Below are 24,766 nucleotides of genomic sequence, written 5' to 3' on the forward strand. Positions count from 1 at the left end.
TTGCCCTAATCTTAACCTCAACCTAAAACCTAATCCTAATCCTAACCCTTGCCCTAATTCTAACCCTAACCTTAACCTCAATCTAAAACCTAATCCTAATCCTAACCCTTGCCCTAATCTTAACCCTAACTTTAACCTCAACCCAAAACCTAATCTAACCCTAACTTTAACCTAATCCTAATCCTAACCCTGGCCCTAATCCTATCCCTAACCTTAACCTCAACCTAAAATCTAAGCCTAACCCTAATCCTTACCCTAACCTTAACCTCAACCCAAAACCTAATCCTAACCCTAATCCTAACATGTTTTTGACATGTTACTGAGAGTCTGTTGAGTGTTTGTTTCATTTAAAAAGGACCACTCAAAATAAAGTGTCACCAAACTCTTATTATAAATTGAGTTTACCTTCACAACCTGATCTGTCCTGTCCTGCTCAGTAAGACACAGACAGAATGTATGAGAAATTAAATATGGAAGGAAAAGAGATGTTGAGATTGGGATAATAAAAGAGTTCAACAAAAGATGATGTTTGAAACATCAGACAATCGACTCAAGCAAAAACACAGCTGTCGGTTGTGGTCTGTATGTGCGCCAAGAGTGTGCGAACGTCAGAGACCACTCCAGACCACTTCCAGTCAATGGCCAGTAAGCAATTGTTGTTCATATTTCAGTGCCATAAAACACATATTTCACAACAATTACACAGGAGACTCAACAACTAAATGTAATGCAGCATTTTATGTAGCACAAGTCATTGTGCTTTATTAAAAGCTGTAGTCTGCCATATAAACAAAGTTTCTGGCTAACAGCTCATTCCACCCTCAGCTCATGTCTGCTCTCACTTCCATCGCTCGACTGCTACAGTTCTTCCTGTTCTAATGCAGAGGCACAGCTCGGCAACTAGCCCTGCCTTCACAATAAGAGTCCTTGCTTGAATAAGAGAATAACTGCTGTAAACAAATAACCTAAAATAATCATGTAAAACAATATGCTATAAAAATATTAGTTGTTAGTGTGTCAGTATTTACCTTGCCTATATTACAGCTTCAATTCTTTTCAGTAGACTTGCTTTCAGTTTCTCAAATAAATCTGCAGGGATACTTTTCCATACCTGCAAAGTTCAGACTTAGACGTTGAATTTTCTGCTTTTATGACCAAAGTAATCCCAAACACATTTAGGCTTATCAGTCCATAAAACCTAACTACACATCTCACATGTCCTTTTTCTGTGTTCTAGTGCAAAATGTCTTCTTTTTTGTCTGTTTCCTTTTTTCAATAACAGCTACACATCCTTTAGACTCGTAGCACTGAGTCGTCTTCTCACAGCGGAAGGATGGACAAATGCACCCGTGCATGTTTTCAGATCTGAAGTAAGAGTGGAGCTTGATTTTCTCCTCTCTCTCAAAGATGAAAGCTTTAAGTGCTGTTTATTTAATGGGGACAGTTTCGGTTTGCAGGTGGTTTTTAGGGGTCCATTTTCTCTGTAGCGTTTAATCATTTTTTAAGTTTGGTTTCGAAAAACTCTCCTGAAAAATGAATTATTTGTACATGGCAGTTTTGACTGGAAATTTGCTAAATGAAGGGCGTTCTCTGACTATTAAAATACTTCAGAAATGCAAATAGTTAAAAACATTATATTAATGTCATAAATATTTAATGTTTTATTTATAATAATTAAAAAAGTTATACCTTAAAAATTTTGTTCTCTCAACTTTCTGGTGAGCAAAATAAAATGTCCTCAGAGGTTAAAAATGTGTGCATATGTATGTGTGTGTTTAGTTCTTTATGAGGACCAGTGTTTCCAGGATGATGGAGATTTTGAACACTTTGACATTGTGGGGACATTGGTGGCTCCCCTCAGGAAAAAATACATTTTTCTTTGCAATAACTTTAGGATGGAAGTGCCCCAAACAGGCAGAATCACAGTTTAGCATCCTGAGCGTGTGTTGAGAGTATAAAAGAACATATTCTAGATTTCAACAGCAATAATCCTTTCAGAGTCACTGCATAAAGACGCATAATATTTAACCTCATTTGTAGCTATAACCTTATTTGTCAACTTGTCTCTCAATCTGACGTATGATGGGTTCCTCATCTGTTCTTATTTCCTCTTTCTTAGCTCCTTCCAGCTCCAGATCCCTCCTAGTCATGAGAGATTTGAAGAGGGAAGGATACACTTGTATCTGAACAGCTGAAATGTCAGTGGTTAATTGAAATGAGGCCTAATGGCCCAACTCTGGTTCCCAGCACCACTCAACTCCCTGCCTGGATCAGTGTCTATTAAATACTCACACTTTTGATTGACAATCGAGTGGTATTTTATTATCCTTTATATGCTTGGTCTCCTGTGTGAGCTTCTATCGCTCTAAAGATTCACACATCGAAAACATGTCACATAGTAAACAATAAAACAATAAAAACCACCCTCTACACTCTTAAAAATGAATGGTCCAATACGGTTCTTCAGGGTGATGCCACAGAAGAGTAACTTTTGGTTTCCTATAGAAACTTTCAGTGAACTGTTCTTTTCAGTCTATTCTCTGTCTGTTTCTTCTGTGTTCTAAAGTCAAATGACAAGACAATAATCTAGATAATTAAAAACTGACTAATGGAACAGAACACTTATGGAATTAAGCAGCTGGACATTATTAGCATGGCTTCTATTATAAGCATGTTTTTCCAGTCAGCAGGTTTTCTGTACAGTACAGAAATGTGTAAAAATATTGTAAATGGTAATTGACTGTATATTGCAGATGCAGTACCAAGGAAAGACAGATTAGATTGAAAGTTAGTATTGCAGCATCCTGCTGCTGGCTAGTTTGGCCTTGGACACGCAGGAGGAATGGTCATGCGGAGGGGCAAATGCAGAGCACCCTGAGATAACACTGAACACGAAGTAAGAGAGACTGTAAAATGTAATAGATGCGCTATTGGCATTATTAGTGCATTTATGTGTTCCAAGTGTGCTTATGTGCTGGGCTGTGGAGCTGGTTAGTGGGTCTGGGTGTCTACCATCAGGTTGTGATGCATGACTGTGGGTGACCTTACCCACTGTCCCAGCCATCTAGAAGGTGCTGAGCAGCAGACCCCCTCCTCCGCTACTTTGTTCATAAAAGAGATTCAAAGTGTTATGTCAAAGTGTTATAGATTCAAAGTCGTCTTCATCTATGTTGATACCACATTGGTGTCAGAAGTAGGATTGTCCCCTAACAGATTACCCAGAAGTGAAACGGTGGAGGAGGCTGAGCCCAATCAAAGACAGCAAGAAATGAGCAGCACAGCAAATATGGGCAGCAAGGAACGGGATTGCAGAATTGCAACAAGGCTCAATGGCATAGCCTGGCTAGAGGATGGCAGCTGGCCATGAGAGCCTGCAGATGAAGTTACCTGGACAGTGGCTCTCAAGAGGAGGCCGGACACTGAGGCTGGCAAGGGGCCAGAGCTAGCGCGGGAAGGACCAAAGACGAGGCTGATACAAGGGGGCTCAGAAGCTGGAGATGCGTTAAATTGGCGACATGCGTGGCCGAGAACGCTAACCCACATTGTGTGTTTTTGGGATGCGAAGGGGGGAGCAATGTAACGTCCCACTACCGACTTTCTCAGCTGGTATTCTCTTAATCAACCAACCACTTAAAGGGGAATTCTGCGATTTTTAGATAATCCAGAAATGAATAAAACTTTTATTTTTTAAATTTATGACTATTTTACTACACCCTGTACAATTGGTATTGGTTCTTTCTTTTCTGTGGGGGGAGGAACCAACCGGTGACCTGTGAACATCTCTGTATGAAGACGTCTTCAAGTAAATCTAACTTTCTCCTCAAAGTGCACAACTCTGTCTAGTTTATTCTCAATAACTTCTATAATGTCTCCACAAGTCAATACAGCATAACGTATAAAAACTCAAAAGATTAGGGAATCAAAGGTGTTTTTATGGCATCAACTTAAATAACTCATTTGGAGCCTTTATTTTTAAGAGTGCAGATCAAGAACCCTACTAAATGTTTAATTTTTAAATGAATTGTTCTGTAACATTGGTAATGCACCTCTCTGCTTGTTAGGAACAAAAAAAAACCCGCTGAACATCATTTATGTGTTAAAATAGTGACCTTTGTTCCAATACATTTTATTTATGTTATGATTGTTTTCAAAACACTTGCATTGACTTGCTCTAATGAAATGCACCACCCAACCAGCTGCATCTCCAGTGCCTTGCTCTGAACGGCTTATCAATCGCTCTCTAATTTAAATCCTCCCCTGCTGAAATAGTGAATGTAACGAGGGCCAGACGAGGTACCAATTAGTGAGTTTAGCCCTGTGCACTGAGACCTTTAACCCTTGGGGTTATCAGGCCATCAGCCCCTCCAGCGTAATTGAACAGGAGTGAGTGATGATACCGGCGGTGAGAGAAAAAAAGAGCACCCTGCCTCTTTCAGCTGTGAGTCAGCATTTGGCCCAAATGTTTGACTTGCTTGCCTTATTCGTGTTGATGCTGCTGCTGTAGCTAAATGAGAAGATTCTCACTCCAGCATACTGCTATTGTTTCAAATTAACCCACAATAATATAGTATCTTGTGCTTTTATGTAAATTATATTATGTTACTAAGATATGTTATTGCTATTTGATTTCAATATAAAGTTATAACTGTGTGCATAGTCTTGTTTTGTGGAAAGAAAAGGTAAAAAATACGCTTTTTTGTTTTGTTACTTACTCGTTTCTTATCAAAAAGATCACCTGTGCAGACGTAAAGCTGATGACCCAGCATGTATATTGAATGTAGATGTAATTCCTTACATAATTATGTAAATAGTGTATGTAATTATACTTAAATAGCAGGCTAACTTGTGGGAAGATGCCTCTCAGGGTAAGACACTGCCCCTCTTTCTCATTTCTTCTCCTGATGAAATAATGAGCCAAACACATTTACCGAATGGCTGTACTTTAAATACTTCTGAAGTTTTATCTAAACGACTGCATTCCTGTTTCCTTGGTCAGTTGGTCTAGTTTTGCATCACTGGAAAATTGAGATCCATGCATTTTCTAAAGTATATAAAAATCGGGGAGGGTGGAGAGAGTTTGAAGCCCCAAAGGCCTAATGCATCATTTTGCCCCCAAAATATTTAGTTAGATTTTCATCAGAAAACCACAAACTTGTTGACCAGAGTTTCACTCACTAGCTACCAGTGAGGCAAGATGACCCTTTAAAAGTTTGACATTTTGTAGTGTGTAAACAAAATGACCGCTATTCCAGTGTATTTATCCTAACTCCGTGTAGGTGTGTGCAACATTATTCTGTACTGTGCTTGTGGCAGTCATGGGCTGAAGGTTAGGGAACCAGCCCTGTGACTGAAAGGTCACCGGTTTGATTCCCTCGGCTGACAATCCATGACTGAATTGCACTTGAGCAAGGCACCTAACCCCCAATTGCTCCCTGGGCACTGTGGATAGGGCTGCTCAACACTCCAGGCAAGTGTGCTCACTGGCCCCTAGTGTGTGTGTTCACTGCACAGATGGGTTAAATGCAGAGGTCTAATTCCACAGTTGGAAAAAATGGTTTTAAATTTTGTACATATATGGTTTAGCTTTCAAGTAAATGAGTGGTGTTCTTAATCCTTTATATTTGTATTAATCATCTTTTAATTATGTTTTAATGTTGTTTTCTATTATGTTTTTCTATTCATGTTTACTTTTTTAAACAACTACATTTTTCAATGACAGCAGTGTATGAAAGGTGCTATAGAAATAAACTTGCCTTTCCTTTCCTTGCCCTGCCTTAAGGCGGACGTTTACCCCATTTTTATAACATCTAAGAGGTAATATTAAAACAAAGAAACAGTGTCACTGGAGAACTAAACACAGGTGTTGGAGTAGGATCAGGTAAGCAGTTATAGTTTGGATCTGTTAGTGTAAGCTCTTTACATTACAGTATGACAGTGTGGCCTGAGTGGTTGCTGTTCATGTCCCGCTTTTAACATGATGTAAGAGGACTTCAATGAACGAGATGAGTTCACAGACATAACAGTGTACAAGGATTATCATGTCCTGGTGGACGAACAGTCACGTAGGACTTGCAAATTAGTCATTTTTAACCTACAATATAAGACACAGTGTAGTGGCTGATGGCACAGATCCAAATGAACCTATCCATACTCCGCCCATAAGTGCATTTGTTTATTCCATTGAGGCTAATGTAAAATTTCCTATCTCCTCCTTGTCTTTCAGTCCTATATTCCGAAGTAAAGCAGGTCTACCTTAACCCCTTAAAATCCCAAATTTATGACATACTAAGACCCATTGTGATATTATGTGACAAATAGACTGGACCAATTGTGATGTGCTATAACAAAGGGACTGAATCCACTCTGATATGTGACAAACAGACTGAACCCATTGTGATTATACGACAATTAGACGGGACCAATTGTGATACTGTGCGACAAGTATGCTGGACCAAATGTGGCATTATGAGACAAGCAGACTGAACCTATTGTGATACTATTCGACAAGTACACTGAACCAGTGATGTTATACCACATAGACTGGACTGATAACACAATAAATGGAGTGAACCCATTGTGATATTAGGAACAAGTAGACTATACCAACTGTGGTGTTGTGCGATAAGTAGCCTGGATCACTTGTGAAGCTACATAACAAACTGGTCTAGATCAGTGTTGATGTTATGCAACAAGCAGACTGGACCAACTGTGTAATTATTTGATAAGTAGACTGGACTAACTGAAATATTACACAACAAATGGACTGAACCCACTGTGATATTACACAACAAGTAGACTAGACCAACTATTGTGTTGCATTACAAGTAGGTTGGATCAACTGTGATATTATGTAACAAGTAAGACTGGACCAGTTTTGATACTATCCAACAAGTACACTGGACCAATTGTGATATTATCCGATAAGTAAACTGGGCCTATTGTGATACTACACGGCAAGTAGACTTGACCAATAGTGATATTACACAACAAGTAGACTGGACCTATTGTCATACTATGCAACAAATGGACTGGACCAATTGTGATATTATCCAACAAGTAGACTGGACCAGTTGTAATATTATGTGACAAGTAGACTCGACCATTTGTGATATTCGACAAGCAGACTGGACCAATTGTGATGTTATGCAACAAAGGGACTGAACACATTGTGATATGTGACAAATGGACTGAACCCCTTTGTGATACTATCTGACAAGCAGATTGGACCAATCGTGATACTGTGCGACAAGTAGACTGGACCAAATGTGATATTATGGGACAAGCAGACTGGACCTATTGTGATGCTATGTGACAAGTAGACTGGACCAGTTGTAATATTATGTGACAAGTAGACTCGACCATTTGTGATATTCGACAAGCAGACTGGACCAATTGTGATGTTATGCAACAAAGGGACTGAACACATTGTGATATGTGACAAATGGACTGAACCCCTTTGTGATACTATCTGACAAGCAGATTGGACCAATCGTGATACTGTGCGACAAGTAGACTGGACCAAATGTGATATTATGGGACAAGCAGACTGGACCAGTTGTGATGGTACAAAACGTAGGCTGGACAAACTGATAATACACAACAAATGGACTGAACCCATTATCAGATAAGTAGACTGGACTAATTTTGGTGTTACACAACAAGTAGACCATTAATGTAGAAACAATGTAATATATCAGTACACATATCGGTACCTTTCAACAAAAAATGGCAAACATGGGGAAACAAAGGGGAAAGGGAAGGATAAAAGAAATGACTAAAAACATAATAAAATTCCAAAATGAACATTTTTTTATTGTCGTATTTCATAAAGGATGAGTGCAAAGAAAGAGCTTGTGATGAGTCTAGCAGTCACTAAGCTGTGAACCATAAGGCATCTGTAAATACAAGCATTTGTACACCTACAACCTACAGTACAGAAACTCAGTCATGGAGAAAGTTGAACAAAACTAGCAATAATGTGCACAGAGTTTAAAAAAAAAAAAACAATGGAACAAAAGCATGAATTCATAATTAAAGTCCAAAAGACCATGTAAAAGAGAGAAATAAGAGAGAGAAAGAAAAGAAAAGACACACCCGGCACAATTCATACATTCATCATGGGACAGATTTGGCGTACACCCAAATGTCTCGATGAGGGAAAATTAATTTACAGCTATGGGTCCATGGCACTGATGCTGCTGATGGAAATGATTGCTAACGAGCTTCTCCTCCAATTCCTCCCATTTTCCTTTCCAAGATGGAATCAGGTTCCACACATTTCTCATCCAAAAGAATATGATATAAAGTAATAGCACAGTCATTGTCTAAGACATCTATAATACTACAGAATTGAATGCGGCCTGAAAATGTTATTTTCAATGACTTTTAAAGATATCTGTATATGCGTGATGACATTGGATTTCAACACTATAAATTCCCTACTTTATGTGGTTCTGAGGTTCAGTTAACATGGACAGGTATCCCTCATGGGTCCTCTCATGCATTTTAAAGGTGTGAGCTGTACAAATAGAAATGATCCACAAAACAATATCTGATCCCAAAAATAGACTCGAGTACGTCCAAAAAAACCCAGCAGCAATAGATCTATAAGCGGTTCGGACACTGGAACTGGTTATGAGCTATACAGAGCGGCTGTGAATAGAGTGAACAGATTGTCTACAGCCAGTGAGTATGGCACTGCGATGGCCAAAGCAGTTCTGCAGCACTTCTTTTTAAGCCATATGTAGCTAACGTCACCTTCATAACCGGTTCGAACGACGAAATATTAAATTCCTTTGAAATTTCCGCAATCACTTGCATGCAACACTCACAGGTGCTGTGTAATTTACAGATGGCGATTATGAAGTGTACTACATAGCATGTTCTCGCTAGTGCAGGTAGACGATAATGTACAAACACTGTTTTTAAGATAGTCTCAAAACATTCGTACGTATTTTTCCGTAAGAAAAAAAAAAAGGTCTGATTAACTCTCCGTCTCCTTGCGGGCTCAGAAACAGCATTAACTCCAGCTAGTTCTCAGGTTCGTCACAGTTAAGTATACAATTCAAGTGTCATTAACCACATTTACAAGCGGAACGTCTACAGCAAAACTGTGGGTGAGCCGGCCGTTGCCGACATTTGAACGCAGGCGGAAATAATTAAGCAACTAAAAGTACGAGGGATGGCTTCGTACTCTGCAATGAGAAGGGTGAGGAAGGGTCCACATTCTCTTCTGGCTTCTGAAATAAAGAGAAGTAAAGCTTTGCGACTGGAAGGACAGCACGAATGCCAACAACACGCACTCCTGGAAATCCACGACAGACAGAATGACAGTGACTGGACCGAAAGAAAATAAATAAACAACTTCAAGAAGTACATTTCTCAAATCCGAAAATAAATACATTCACTCCATGACTACATGTGCTTCGAAAATAATAATAATAATAATAATAATAATAATAATAATACAGACACAAAACTCACACAGAATCAAAACAAGTTGCATTTGTTCATAAAAATGCATTGTAAATGCACTCAATACAGAATGACATGGCATGTGGTTGAAAAAAAAGAAGAAATTTTCATCAAAAAATAACATTGAGAAATTAATCACAAAGAAATTCATAAGCTGGCGTAACAGAAACAGATTCAACAGATTAAAGGAAAACAAACAGAGAACAGAGAAGAAAAGCCAAGAAAGAAACCTCCCATACATGATCAAACAATAATCAACAGAAGAACATGAGCTCTGGGTGCGCTAGCTAATCGATGTGTCAGCGAAACCGCTTTATGTATACAGCAGTGTACGTGTACAATCCAGCAGCCAACAGCAACTCAGTGTAAGTTTCTCACCAGTGCCTCACTAGAGCACCTCAGTGCACGACAACGGCTTCCTATTTAACACCAATCGCATCTCCAGGACTTTCATTTTGAATGTTTTTGAGAGCCTAGCTCATTTGACATACTCAGCTGATTTCCAGAAGTGTCCGGGATGAGAGAGGCGGCGGTTGCGTTTGGGGAGTTTCTCCAGCAGCTCCACCAGTTTGGAGAAGCTGGGTCTCTCCTCCTGCTCGTGCGCCCAGCAGAACAGCAGGATGTCCTAAAAATGAGGAAAGCAATCAGTAACATTTCATAATAGCAATAGTTTATAAGACATACTTTAGCTGTTACTTCATTCTTGAGTAATCATGAAATAATGAGTTCATCATTAATGAATATACTAACATTACTTTGTAAGACACATTTGAACCATCAGATGATGATTTATAATCACTTACAGGCTACCTTTGCTGATCTAAAGTGATGTCATAGCCTCCTGAATGGCGTCATTTGCTCCATATTTTGTTTGCAGTGTTTGTTTTTGCCTTAAGTTTAATAAATTCTGCCAAGTCACACTTACACCCTTAATGGACGTGTCAAGGCAGGATGGATAGGAGTGTGAGTTATGGTTGTTTATGGACTAATATCTTCTTTTCTAACATAAAGATGCTTGTAAATGACTTCTGGGCCTTTATAGATATTTACATAAACTGATTTGTAAAAGCAACAATGTTCCAGATACAACTTATACATCATTTTTAAAACATAACCAAGAAAATATTTTTGTTAATGTCTTAATATCCCAGACATATTACATATTAAGCCTTATTATTCAGGAACTACAGGGACTTCAATGCAAACTGTCTGAGCTATTCTTAGGTTATAGAAGTGTGTAATAAAACCTTGGGCCTGCCGGTGGGCCCTGGCCATTTAGGGGGGGTTCATGTTCCCCAAATCCTTTAAAAGCCTAAGGTTTTCAGTACTTTTAACAGTGTTTTTGAAAGACACACCATGTTAGTGGCCAAGATTATTAGTATTACTATTAGTATATTTGTCTTGTAGACGTATTTTGTAATTTCACTAATGACATCTGAATTTCTGATATGTTCTTCATTCATTATTTATAAAGTAATACTATAGATGCATTTTTAATAACAATAATTGGTATGTAATGTAGTTCAATAACTGTAGGCTAAGGCTGCCAAGCAACAAACAGTATTCCAGTGTTTTTTAATAACGTGCCGCATTAATACGGAATTCAAATACATAATTGTGTAGTGAAATGTGTGCATATCAAGTATTTTAGAGCAGCTTTGAATGTGGCTCAGATTTTCAAACCAGAACTATTCATATTATAATATTAAGTCTACAGTTCTATGGTTTTATAGACTCAGAGAGCATCAGGTCCTCTCCTCAAAAGGAAACCAAAGTAGTAAATCTTCTCACTTTTTTCTATTCAGAGCTGGAGATTTCTGCCAGGAGTCAGATTCAAAAAGAAATTATGACCAGCTTCAGATGGTTCCTGAGCACTCATGTGGAGTGTATATAAAAAAATGATATAGCTTTGTATGAAATATAAACAGAAACATGCTTCAGTTACATTTTGCTCATAAGAATTTCTAGGGGTGCCACTAATTGTGAATTATATTTTTGCTTTCTCCAATTTCTTAGGTTTCTCTCAAAATCTCAGTTTGAGATGTAGCTAATTTATCTTGAAGACATTTTTTAATGACCTTTTATTTTACCCACCAAGGGCACCATTAATTATGGAGCTAACTGTATTACACTGCTGCTTTTTCAGTTCATTTTGGACTCACTCTCATTCAATACTGGACTAAACTGGACCACATGACATGTCATCCTAAAATGATCTTCAGATGCTTTATCTCATGACTTTCAGGTCACAACTTTTTCTCTACTGGCTGATTTGGAGGTTTAGTGATAAACTGCCACCTGGGCCGCAGCTCTGAGGATTTCACCAGTATGCGTCATTAAGTAAACCTCATTCAACTGATCAGCTAATCAGTAACACCTTTTTGTGTCGATTTCAGATGATTAGAAGAGGGAAAACATTAATCACATTAACACGGATGAGAGTTTGTGTATTTTGTGCATACTCACGGATATCTCTTTGCCCATGCCGATCTGAGTGAGGTTGGGTTTCATGCCACTGCCCACCTGCCATATGATCACCTCCGGCGGCTGGTTCTTAAAAGGCCACTCTCGCGCATGCAGCTCATACCAGATAGTGCTGGAACACAGAGAGTGGACAGTTATTACAGACTGTGCATATAAAGTGTAGCACACTCTTAAGCAGATTCAGGTCACAGAGCACTGCAACATATGTCAGACCCTCATGATTCCAAATTCAAAAATAGAAGTGTGTGTGACACCCAGAACGCACTTGGGACGCCACTTCCCTGGACCGTAGGTGTAGCCATCATGGTTAAGAGCCGTTCAGAATAATTGATTAAAGACTCCAAAGGGGCACTTGACTTCAGTGAAATATGTTGGCTTTCTGAAGAGTGAGGGCATGCTGAAATTCCCGTCACCATATTTAAGGACTAATTAGGCCTAATTAAAAATCAGAAAGTCAAGTGTTGTTATTGAAGTAAGAAATCCTCTCCTCGCCTGTACCCTGGGGGTCCAAAGAAAGACTGCTGCTTGGAAAAGGGAAAAGACAGAAACGTCGATGAGAGTTCAAAGCTACAACCATGCACCACTGTAAAGGAAACATTCGGATCCTTATGAAATATACTTTAGCATGAGCTAAACTGAGGAAAACTGACCTGAGAAAAGTGACAACTACACTGCTGATCAAAAGTTTGGGAGGAATCTCTAGGCGTCTCAGGATTTGATTCAGCCTTTAAAAATCTGGGATTATTGATTTTATCTCATACTGAAAGTTGACACTGAAAGCGCAATTGCTAGCGGGTGCTCTTCCTTTTAAAAGATGCAAACAAAAGCAATTTGCATGCTAAAAGTGCCACCTGCTGAAGAAGTATCAGGCTGCTACTAGGAGCTGCACAGACTAGTCGACCTGTCGATTTTACTGCTTGGCGATGAAGCTTTAAGCTTGATCTCAACTAGTCGATGATTATGTGATTATGACATTAACAACCTGGGCTCCACAGAGAAGACACCAGGTGAGAAGCCTGGAGATGTCAGGGTCTTTATCACCAGTTTCCTGAGGGCTTGCAATGTGATCTTGGGCACGTTGGAAAGTACATGTCTATGCTTTACAGATCTGTTTCTCTACCAATCTACAGTCCTTCAAAGATCAGATATTGACCATCAGTCTGGTTTCCTGAAGACTACAGTAAAAAGCGTCGTTGGAGAGGGGGGCATAACATCCTATCCTGTAAAGTTTAAAGTCAGGTACTTATTTTGACCAAAATAGGTGCTCTAAAGTTTTTTGGCTCTCCAGACCTCCACCGCAGGTGAGGCAAGCTGGGCAAGGCTGCCTAGGGTGCGCCTAAGTTGGATACAAATTTGCAAGATTCCAGGGTCTGTATCTCCAGTTCCATGAAAGCTAGCAATGCGATCTAGGGCTCATTGAAAAGGGCACGTCTCCTGACCTGTGAAATTTAGCTTCTGCTAACCTGTGTCGTTTAGCTGAAATTGGAAAATTGTATTTTAAAGTCATTTATTGAAAAGCATCGTTTTCTCCTGTGGTTTTGCTCATCAGCGTTTAGTAGCATTGATGTCACACTCTAAGGGAAGCATAATTCTTATTTCATATGACATTTTGTGAATCAATCACAAGAGATTCTATCACGAGAGTCAAGAGAGAAGCACAATGCATATGTGAATCATTTATTTTCAACATCCCTAAGGGGAATAGAATGTGCGGCCTATGGCATCATTCCCAAGGTAGCACTGACACAAATATTTACATGTGACACTGTTTCCCTCTGAAAAAATCTGCTTAGTCTATAATATTAATATTAATATTTTAATCTATTTACATTAAAAACATTTTGAGAATCCAAGTTTCCCTCCCACTACAGTTCATGTAACATGTACAAATACAAAATCATGTATTTTCCAGCCGTTAGTGTGGGAGTTTGACTCAAGAGAATGCCCTCGCCAACTCTGACAGACATTTACGTAGATAAACACAGCACAGTTATAAAATAGACAGGAAGAAGAGAGGTGGAAAAAAGCGAACAGCGCTGTGGGGTCACCTCTAGGTAACATCACTTTGCTCTGACCAGCTGGGGAGCTTACACGAGCCTTGGTCCGGCTGCCATAGAGTGACAGAGCCACAGATCCTCCATATGGAGGCAACAGCTGAGAATGCAATTGTGTTAGGAGGCAGCAGAGCAGCATCCCCGCGCCTCTCCAGCCACCCATCCATCCCCCCATCCTTTATTCATCCGCCAGTGCACCCACACAGTGCAGCGAGCAGGGCAGGCCACACATACACACCCACAAATGCCACCTCTGGACAGACCAGCAGTCCAACAGTGTTAACTCAAGATCAAAAGCCCATATGCGGAAAATTTCCTTTGCTTTTTCTTGAAAGAGTTGATGTAAACATTGCTTAAGTTTGTATTGTTCACTTCCTAGTCCATACATGAAAACTGAGCTACAAAAACAGCCCAGTTTAAATTCATGATGATTGTGATGTCACAATCATTAGATCATTTAAATACAACTTGCTATTCAGCCTATAGCAGCTTAGTTCACTCATTCATAAGAAGTATTGTTACAGTTGTTGTAGCAGCGGTATTAGAGTGGAAGATGTCAGAAAATAATTAAATGTTGTGCTATTTATGGCTGTCAGGAAACAAACAAATCACTGCAGCCTTCCAAAATATGCAAATATCAGATGGGAGGACGAAGCTCTTTTTCCAACAGTCTCTAAGGACTTTGGTCCAGACCTAACAGTTTGTTCCATGCAATTCCATCTAGACTGCTTTTTAAGACATAATACGGCAGCCAATTGAAACAATGGTAGTTTACATATATCACTCTTAAAGGCCCAGTTTTATAAACACCTTGGAATAAAGGTACAAAGAAAGGTTAGAAAAATGTAAAAATGAATTATTATGTTCATTTTTGCGCATAAAACCATAAAAAACAAACTTGAACAAAAAAGCTAGAATATTAGCTGCTCTGTGAGTGAGCAACATCTACAAAATGTCAGTAATGTAATGTCACACAAATGCTGTGTGACAATGGAGAATTCAGTAAGAGTTTAAGCTGAAAGCTTGAATCTAGAAGCACCAAGAAAAGTTTATTACCTAGAGGATAGAATTAGCCAACTAATGAAAGCTAAACTAGCAACCTTAATGAGCTATTAGCATCTCCAATGGGACATCTTAAGGGGAATTAAACTGGCAACAAAAAGCTGAATTCAGCTCCCAAGCACTGCCTTTCATACAAAGTGTCTGTAATGCGTTGCAGTTCCTCCTGTTTGCACATTCTCCTCCGGCCTCCCTCATTTAAAGGAGCCAAATTAATGGTGAGTGACAGACTCAGGGTCAGTTCAGTCAGTTCAGGGATGAAATGATACTCCAGTTCATTAACCCAAATTCATTTGCAGACCTTCCGTGATGGTTTTTCCCAGCCACGTAACGTTCTGAGATGAAATTGACCCTGGCCCTGTGCATTTAATTGACCACTTTGGGGCAACTGCTCATCAGCCTAAAAGACAGCACTATGGGCCCAGAGAGGTGGTTTAGTATCCTAAATGAGATCTTTACTAAACAGATGATGTTTGTATAAATCAGTGTAGCAAACTTTGGAGAATACAACAGACTCAGGGTTGCAAACGTGCTGAGAGTTCTTAATAAAACTGAAATTCTGCCAACAAAACAAGCAACAAGCTCTGGTTTCTCTTTTCTGTTTCTCTCTGAGTTCTCTAGCTGTAGGAGAAGAGTGTTCCATGCATTTATGTCGCACTGCTTTGTGTATGCAAATCACAAGATCACAGTCACCTAAGAACTGAGATTCTGGAAAAGCTGGAAAGTGAGATCCCAATTTCCTGAGTTGCCTAAGTTCACTGACATAAACACTGATGTCCCAGTGGAATTGGTCAATTCCCTGTGCATAATTTATTTTTACTTCATATTACTTTTTACTACATATTTGTTGTTTTCTGTTCTGAGAGAGTGTTATGAGAAGAAGACAGTCTCTTCAGGAATTTGCAATAATAAACTAAATTCAATGAACCATCGCATTATTTGCAAGGTCTTACAATTGTGACCCATCACCGCATTATTTCTACATTAAATGTGTGAAGCGTGCAAGTGCTTTCACAGTTATCAAAAGTATTTACCTTTTGACCAATATGATGGAAAGCCATTGATGATGATAAGCTAACAGCAAAACAAATCAACAATCATTTTACATTAAATCAGGGTGGAAGGTTTTTTATTCCATGCAACAGTATTATAGACAACTTTTCCTAACTTTTCACAACTAACTTGACATTTTGTGCACTTTTATGGCCAACTGCACTTGTTGCAAAGAAGAAACTAGACTATAATCCATAATCTATAATCAATAATCCCACTTTGTAAAGAAGAAAATACCATGCTAATTATTTTAGATTCCACCCAGGTCTAGTTTAAAGCCACAATGCTACTTAATATTCTACCAAAATAAAAGTAAGAGCACTTTATTTGACTTCCCTTCCTCATATTAACTGTAGAAAAATCATGCTTATTTTGAATACAGGTTAAATTATACCATTTCAATATAAAATACTAAAAGATTTTAAAGAGTGCTGTAATATTCTGGAGTGTGTTGACTGTTGCATGTTTTTTTGCTTCTCCCAACAATCACTAAAAGGATGGGAGGGTCTACAGATGGGTGACAAGCTAAAGGAAAAACCAAGCTGTTTTAGTAAGGTGTTGGGCCGCCACGACGTACCAGAACAGCTTGCACCTTGATGTAGACTCTATGAGTCTCCGGTGGGATGGAACATCATTCTTCCAAATTATATCCCTTTAATTAATCTTTTGTTGATGGTAGTGGAGAGAGCTGTCCAACAAGTCCAACAAATCAACGTCTCCCATAGGTGTTTGACCCAGTTGAGATCCGGTGACTGTGTGCCATATGATCTACATCATTTTCATATCTATCAAGCCATTCAGTGACCCCTCCCTGGGGGCTCTGTTATGATATGTCATCCCATGAGGATAGAAATTAGTTTCTTCAAAGGATAAAGGTGATTAGGCAGAATACTTTGCATTGACTTACAATGACCCATCCAAGGGGACACACAGACCCAAACCATACCCCCTACAGTATTACAGAGCCATTCACAGCCACTATAGGGGTCACGCATTTAGACCTGTACTGTTCTTTTGGTATACGCTGCATCTGCACTCTCCTTTTGGGGAGACTATGGTGAAGGATGACCTATCTGTACTGCAATGCACTGTAGCCCTTCTATAATATCCCTTTCTGTGGACAGACTGTTGTTGACAGTCTGGTTATGTCCTGCATTGACAGGAAGAGCCGCTCTTCTGTTTTTCCTAATTGCACCAGTGATGGTCACTGAATATGTTATTTAAACCATTTCCAGATCTGTTTACTGATGTCTTTCATACAGATTCAAATACAGATGGGATTTTAGGATTCTGTGACTGAAGCTCCTGCCATCCAAAGTCGCTTGGATCTTTCCCCCTTGCCAGCTTAATTCGAATCAAGGTCAACTGGGCCTGCTCAGCATTTTTATACATGCCACAGAGCACAGAAGGAGGTTAATTGCTTAATGTTAATTGTATCTTGCAGCATACCTGTCTGGATGCATCTGCAATTCAGGTTTTTTCCTTCTCCAGGTTTTTCCGATGTTTTGCTGTACAAACTTGAGCAGCACTGTTATGCATTTAGATAGAAAGCCAGGGTTATTGACTCGAAAACATCTGACTTCCAAGAACAACAGAACTGGAAAAAATGATTTGGGTGCAGCCATTGCCCCCCACTTTCTACACTAAGATTCTCTACACTCCCTGAAAGCGAAAAGGAAAACTGTTGTGAGTGGGTGGTGAACAGAATGAGGACGCTTTAGTAGGGAGACCCACCCGAAGGCAAAGACGTCAGACTGTTTGGAGAAGGGGAGCTGGTCCTCTGCTGTCTCTGGAGAGAGCTGACGGATAATCTCAGGGGCGAGATGACACAGCCAACCACTGGGAATCCTCAACTTATCCTCTCTCCTACTGCAGAGAGAGAGAGAGAGAGAGAGAAAGAGAGAGAGAGAGAAAGAAAGAGAGGAGGGGGAGAAAGAGGTGGAAGACGATAGAAAGAGACAGAAAGAGCAAGAGAGCAAAAGAAGAGAGAAAGTGATCGAACGAAGAGAGAAAAAGTGACAAAAAGAAAAAGAAGGGGAGTGAGGAGAGAGAGAAAGAGGAGAGAGGGAGTGGAAGAAAAGGAAACAGGAAGAAAGATGAGAGAGAGAGAGGGTGAGGAAGAAGAATGAAGAGAGAAAACGGAGAGAGAAGGCAGAGACAACCAAAAAGGGAGATAGACAAAAGAAAGTCAAGAGAAAGAAAGGGAGAGAGAAAAAGAAAGAGCAAGAGAGAGAAATTGAGAGAGAGGGGAGTGAGGAGGGAGAAGAGAAAGAAAGAGGAGAGAGAGGGAGAGGAAGAAAAAACAAGGAGAGGCGGAGATATAGTGGAGAGAAAAAGACAAAGAGTGTAAAGAGAGGGAGAGAAAGTTGGGACAGAGAGGAAGAAGGAGGAGAGGGAGAGGAATTAAAGGTAACAGGGAGAGAGACAGAGAGAGACAGAGATGGGAAATAAGGTGAGAAAAAACAGAAAGAGAGAGAGAAAGAGACAGAAGGAGAAATAGAGAGAAAAAGAGAAAGCGTGAGAGAGAGTGGAGAAGGAGAGAAGAGTGGTCGAAGTAGAAGAGAGACAGAAAAAGAGAAAGGTGTGTACAGAGACAGAAGGAGAGAGATGGGACCGAGAGAAAGAGGGATGAGAGAGGAAGAGGAAGGGAAGAAAGAGGGAGAAGGAATGATAGGAGAGGAAGCAAGAAAAGAAAGAAACAGAAAGGGAGAGAAAGACAGAGAGAGCAAAAAGAGAAAGAAAAGCAGAAAAGGAGAAAGAGAGAAAGAGAGAACGTGACGGGAGAGAGAGGGAGAGAAGGAGAGACGGAGAGAGAAAGAGAACAACACGTGAATTCAAACAATGCTAACAACTCCATGTTTCAGAGGTCTGTGCGGGTCTTCAAGCTCAACAACCTTCTGTTGATAAAACACTGATTTACACTAAACCAGGTAAATTGCACTGGACGTGAACGGTGTGAGATTTCGCAACACAGACAGTGTTTTTCTTTCACATGTTCTTCTTTTTTTCTTTCATAACTGACGCTGTGCATAGAGGAAGGCAAGAGATATGTCCCCAGACGGCACACGGCACGCGTAATCACAGCCCTTCAGGAACGTAGATTTACGATGACTCAATCGCTCTAAACGTTCAAATCTCTGAACAAGCCCAGCTGACATTTCCAGCCAACCTGCAGATGCCTCCCTGTAAAGTAGTCAGGTTCACTCAGACAATAGGTTTGACTCACTGGAGACGTGCTACATTAATACATATCTATAGTCCTTGGTGTGACTCTACTCCAACTAAGTAAAGTTTAAACCAATGGAAATAAATGAATTCACAGTAATGCATCTGATTGTTTCTATGTCTAATAATAATAATAATAATATGACACTATAAATTATTGCTTCAAATGGATCATTTCCTCAAACTATCTTTATAATTAAGTCATTACAAAGTAAACAAAGTCAGGCAGAGAAGGTTTGATGTGCACCGCTCAGTTCAGAATCGTACCCAGTCAGAATTCTTCACAGTGGTGGTGATGAGAACCAGACGTCTGAAGAGAATGACTGCCACTAAAAGCTCCCTCACAGAAAGTTTTTACCTGAGATGGTTATGAATATCCACTGCCTGATGCCTGAGACACTGTTTTATGAACATCACTGAACGTGTTTAGGATTAATTGGGATTACATTTTTCTGTTAAACATATGTATATATATTTTTTCCTTAAACTATATCAACTGGTTTACACACACACACACACACACACACACACACTGCCTGTCAAAAAACATACTGGTCACTTGAACAAAACAATAAAAAAAATGAAATTATAATAAAAAAAAAAACACTGCTGTTGTCAGAAGAAAACCTTTTCAGTTTTTGACATAAGTGTAAAATGTTTGTTGTCCTTTACATTATGTGTACATTTCATGATGAATTGACCAAAAGAAACTGTCATGATTGGCTCCTCCCAGTCCTGTCCATTTGCCTGTGTTGACCTTCTAGTCCTACATGTGCTTGTGTTTACCTCCCAGCCCTGCCCCCTTGTTTTCAGACTCCACCCATGATTGTAGCCACCTGTTATCCACCTGTCCCTCTTTATCCCTGTTGTATTTAAGACCTGTCTTTTCCACTGTGAGTTTGCTGGTCTTCGTGTGTATTGTATTCTCGTGCTGTTTGGTCTTTGTTTGAAGTGTTGGATATTGTTTGGTGTGTTTCTCGTTATGTCTGAACTTGGACTGTCTATTGCCCTCAATAACTCTCACTTATCTCCGCTTATGCATCCGCCTCCTCATTGCTCCACACCGCTACAGAAATGGCCCAAAATTACTTAGAAAAAATTCTGGTTCCATTGACATTAAAAGTACAGTAGGTTTATTTCTTCTCCTGTAAAATAATCATTTTGGAGACACAAGTTTTTCTTCCAACAACAGCGATATTCAGGTTTTGTTAACGTAAAACAGCAACTAAGTGACTGCGTAGTGAGAAACTGGCCCTGGTTATTGCAAAGTGACAATGAAAACCCATTTATATTAAAAAATTTAACCTCTTAATATGCCAGGCTTATTACATACTAAGGCTTATCATTCAGTAACGACAGGGACTCCAATGCAAACTATTCTCAGGTTACAGACGTGTGTAATCCAACTTTGGGCCCACCAGCAGGGCCTGGCCATTTAAAAGGTTAAAAACAGCTAAGTGTTCCCAAACTTTTGACAGGAACTGTTCAGTCAGTGCCAACTGCTTCACTCACATCCCATCCCTCCTATACTGAGTCAGAATAATTGCATCTTCTTATGAAACATCAAGCTAAATGCTAAACCCTATTAGCGAGCCTCTTGCTTCGGCCAACCAGATTTCATTATTTGTAACTATGCCAGAACATGCTTGCTCATGCTTGGGCCGATAAATTTTCAATTCCCGCTTGGCCTCCTTTCCCTCATACATCTCCTAACAGTAATGCAGACTGCAGCGAGGACGTTAATTGGAGCAGGTTGAGCGGCACTGCACCACTAAACGGATCCCACAAGCTTGATCAACAAATGGTGGCAACGCAATCTAGAGACTGCGTAACCGTAGCCCTTTTCCTGGTAATTGCCACCACCGCCACCGCCGCACACAAACACACTCGTACGGAATCAGGCTCATAATCAGACGAGACGATGAGAGCGAGCGTTTGTCATATCTCTCCATCGAGGATGTTGATTTACCGACTTTGCTGCCAAAGAAAACATTTTCAAAGAGACATGAGACACAAACACAAACGGGCAAAACTCCAAAATAACAGCAACATCATCAACGGTGCCAATGTCTATTGCTGCTCCATGTATCCCCTCCTACCTCTCCACTGATTCTCAGCAGTAATGAAGCCACAAGTAGGCTAGGAAAGAAAACTCTACAAGGTTCGGATTGACACTGAAATACATGGGCAACATACGTACAACATACAACTAACAAAAGCCCTGAAAGTGGCTGCATGTATTAGGTTACCTATGACAAAATTGCTACCTATCAATCAGTGTCAATTCATACCTTTTAGGACTTTTTTAATAGATCCTACTTGTGGCTTCATTATTGGTGAGATTGATTGGACAATCATAAGTGACAGAAAAGGAGTCATTTGCATATAAAGAGAAATTTCACAGATTTTTCCAAAATGTCTGTATAATTCAACTGTTGAGACGTGAACCAAGTCATTCAGAGTGGTTTGATGTAAAATGGTTCATTGCAGAGAAACTTATCAACAGATTTCTTTACAGTAGTGGTGATATTGAACCACAGGTCACTGTGTCTATAACACACAGCCATTTTATTTACTTCCCAAATGACTAGTGAAGCGACATGTGTCTGTGTTTCTATATGTAATGTTGATAATTGTGAAGTTCCTTTGTGTATTTCTCTGGCTGAAAAAAAAAAATATATATATTATATATATTTCATGAAAATAATGTATTTTTTAGGCCAAAACCTAATCTCAAAACAACGCTTCAGGCATCAGGCAGCATTTTCATAATCATTCTTTAAAATTTTTCTGTGACTGAGTTTTTAAAGACATAAAATTGAAAATTCTTCAGACGCCTGGTTCCCATCACTGCCACTGTGAACAATTCCACAATTCTTGTTAACCTTCTGTAGAATGGTACATTAACAATGGTTCAGCACTTCTCCTTAAGGTCCGGACCTAATAATTTCAAAGAAAGCTACATTTAGCATTTAACGAGGCTGAGCTATGATAGAGCTCTTCTCTAATATGTTGCAAGTCCTTGAAGATTCTCTGGGTAGAAGCAGCATGTTAGGTGTAGCTTGGAACTAAACTCTAAATAAGCTAAATAAGCGCCCTAACAAATTTAGCCAATCGTATATGAAGCAGGTGATCAGCTGAGCCATGAGCTAACTGAGATAAGCTGAGACTGGGGCCTGAGTCTGACTTGTGTCCTGCTCAATTTGGCTACTAAAAACTAAAAAAAAAAGTCAGTTTACTGCCTCTAGTGGATTAACTAGAAAATCACTTCACTTAGAAAATCAATAATGTGTTGCCTACTTAGTGATTTAGCATTTATTTTACCCCCAAACTACTGTTAAAAGTACATATCAAAACTTTTTGACCAAAAAGTGCTTAAACATCTGAGAGGTGCTGACATCACTAAATGAGGAGTAGGAGTGTGTGTGTGTGTGTGTGTGTGTGTGTGTGTGTGTGTGTGCTGTGGTTTTATTCCCAACAAAGGGCTTTGTATTTTCAGATTTTTGTAAAAGAAATGGCAAGATCTATTTAGTACAATACTAAAAGCACACATGGTAAATAAGGTATATGTCCCTGGGCAGTAATAAATAAATTGCAATAAATAAGCAACAAACTATGAGAGGCTTTATCACAAGCATAAAGAGATACACTTTCATTTACCAAACACGGCAAAAAGTAACTTAAATGAAAGCTGGCTGCAGAACACAAGAGATGAATCAGAGGTTTTCTCGTCTTAGAAGAGTCCATAATCTTTTAATGTTTCTCAGGTTTTTAAAGCCTCGGGGAGTAGGATGTTTCCTTTCCATGGGATGCCACAGGCAAGAAAACACATACATCAAAACCTTTTTAAAGAATCGGCACGTTTCTGGATCACGGCATGGGCCATGGTGGAGGAAGAAAAGACTCTTTCATGTGTGCGTTGGTGGAGACGGAGAGGATGCAGTGGAACAGGAGCGAGAAATGAATCTTATACAGCAAAATGCAAATCCCAACTAACTGCTGCAGTCCATACTGCTGCTGACTTATCTGAACGCAGGCAGTTCATTTGCACTAAGCGAGGGCATCACACAATGCAACCTCAGTGACTCTTCAGAAGAATAGAGTTGTGAGGTGGAGCAGCTGTGAACAGACTTGTTGGATTTGGAGGCTAGGGCAACACCTTGCACTCTTCATCATGTTCCTCAAACCATACATTATTCTGCTGGAAGAGGCCACTGCCACTGGTAAATTCCACTACCATGAAAGGGGTGGGGGGGACCTGGTCCACAATGTTTAGGTAGGTGATTAGATATCCACTGGCGTGTCTTCTTCTTACAGTGCACCCTGGTGTCATCACTTTCCCAGGTAATTGATGCAACCAGCTGTCCATGTCATGTAAAAGAAAACAAGACTTGTTAGTCTAGGTGACCTTCTCCAAGGTCCAGCTCCAATGCTCCTGAGCCCACTTTGGGTACTTTTGACAGTGGACAGAGGTTAGCATAGGCTCTCTGACCGGTCTGTGGCTTCGCAGCCCCATACACATCCTTCGTCTAACCATCATTAAAAAATTCTGTGACTTATGCCACAGTAGCCCTTCTGCCAGTTCAGACCAGACAGGACAGCCTTTGCTGCCCTCGCACATCTATGAGCCTTGGGCACCCAACACGTTGTCACCAGTTTAGACCACTGTCGGTAAGTACTCACCACTGCTAAATGGGAGCACCACATAAGTATTGCTGTTTTGGAAAAGGTCTGAACCAGTTGTCAAGCCGTAAAAATCTGGCCTTTATCAAAGTCACTCAGGTCTTCATGCCTGCCCATTTCTCCCATATCCAAGTGACTACGAGAATCCACTGCTCCTTTATTATCCAATCCAGACCAATCCCAGACCTTGACATGCACGTTAGTGATTACTGTTATTCGCTTCATCTGTGAGTGGTCATCATGTTTTGGCTCATCTGTGTAGTTTTGTGTAGAATATTTTCTATTTTTATTCTACTGCTCTACTTTACACACCCTTTTCCATTTACGTCAATAAAAGTATGTCCTAAGTGTCAGAAACCACATAAGCCAGTCTATTAAAGATGACTGTCATCACTAGTGTGAACAATTCTGACACTTTTTGCCTGAAAACTACTAATCACCACAAATTAGTGAGACTTTTCATATTAGAGAACTTTGTTCAGTACAATATGAAACAATTGACTTATGGATGTCAGTGGGTCAATGAATACACCCAGCAACGTGTAACTTCAGAAATTCAGGAATCAATCTCAATTCCAATTCCAAGAGTCAATTATACACATTTTTTACTCTCACTTCCAAAAATGAAAATACCGGGAAAGAGATAGAACTAAAATTTACAACACTAATTATGTTCATAATGACTTGTCTGGAGAAAGATTTCTCTGGAGTGGACCAGTAAACTACAATAGATT

At 39.7% G+C, this 24,766-nt stretch overlaps 1 protein-coding gene across 3 annotated transcripts in view; it reads right to left on the reverse strand.

The window, feature by feature from the left end:
* Positions 1-24,766, reverse strand: part of ksr2 (kinase suppressor of ras 2) — a 168,192-nt gene that overhangs the window by 11,100 nt on the left and 132,326 nt on the right. For 2 of the 3 annotated variants that reach the window (XM_017705063.2, XM_037531480.1), the window contains exons 19-21: positions 17,859-17,993; positions 11,941-12,070; positions 7,787-10,099 (exon numbers count right to left, since the gene is read on the reverse strand). In XM_017705063.2, the coding sequence (XP_017560552.1) occupies positions 9,953-10,099; positions 11,941-12,070; positions 17,859-17,993 (412 nt within the window). In that variant the 3' untranslated portion in view covers positions 7,787-9,952. Of the gene's footprint in view, positions 1-7,786; positions 10,100-11,940; positions 12,071-17,858; positions 17,994-24,766 lie in introns of those variants that run through there. The other variant, XM_017705064.2, reaches the window with a different exon arrangement.

The sequence above is a fragment of the Pygocentrus nattereri genome, chromosome 20 (assembly GCF_015220715.1).
Source record: "Pygocentrus nattereri isolate fPygNat1 chromosome 20, fPygNat1.pri, whole genome shotgun sequence".
Taxonomy (NCBI): Eukaryota; Metazoa; Chordata; class Actinopteri; order Characiformes; family Serrasalmidae; genus Pygocentrus; species Pygocentrus nattereri.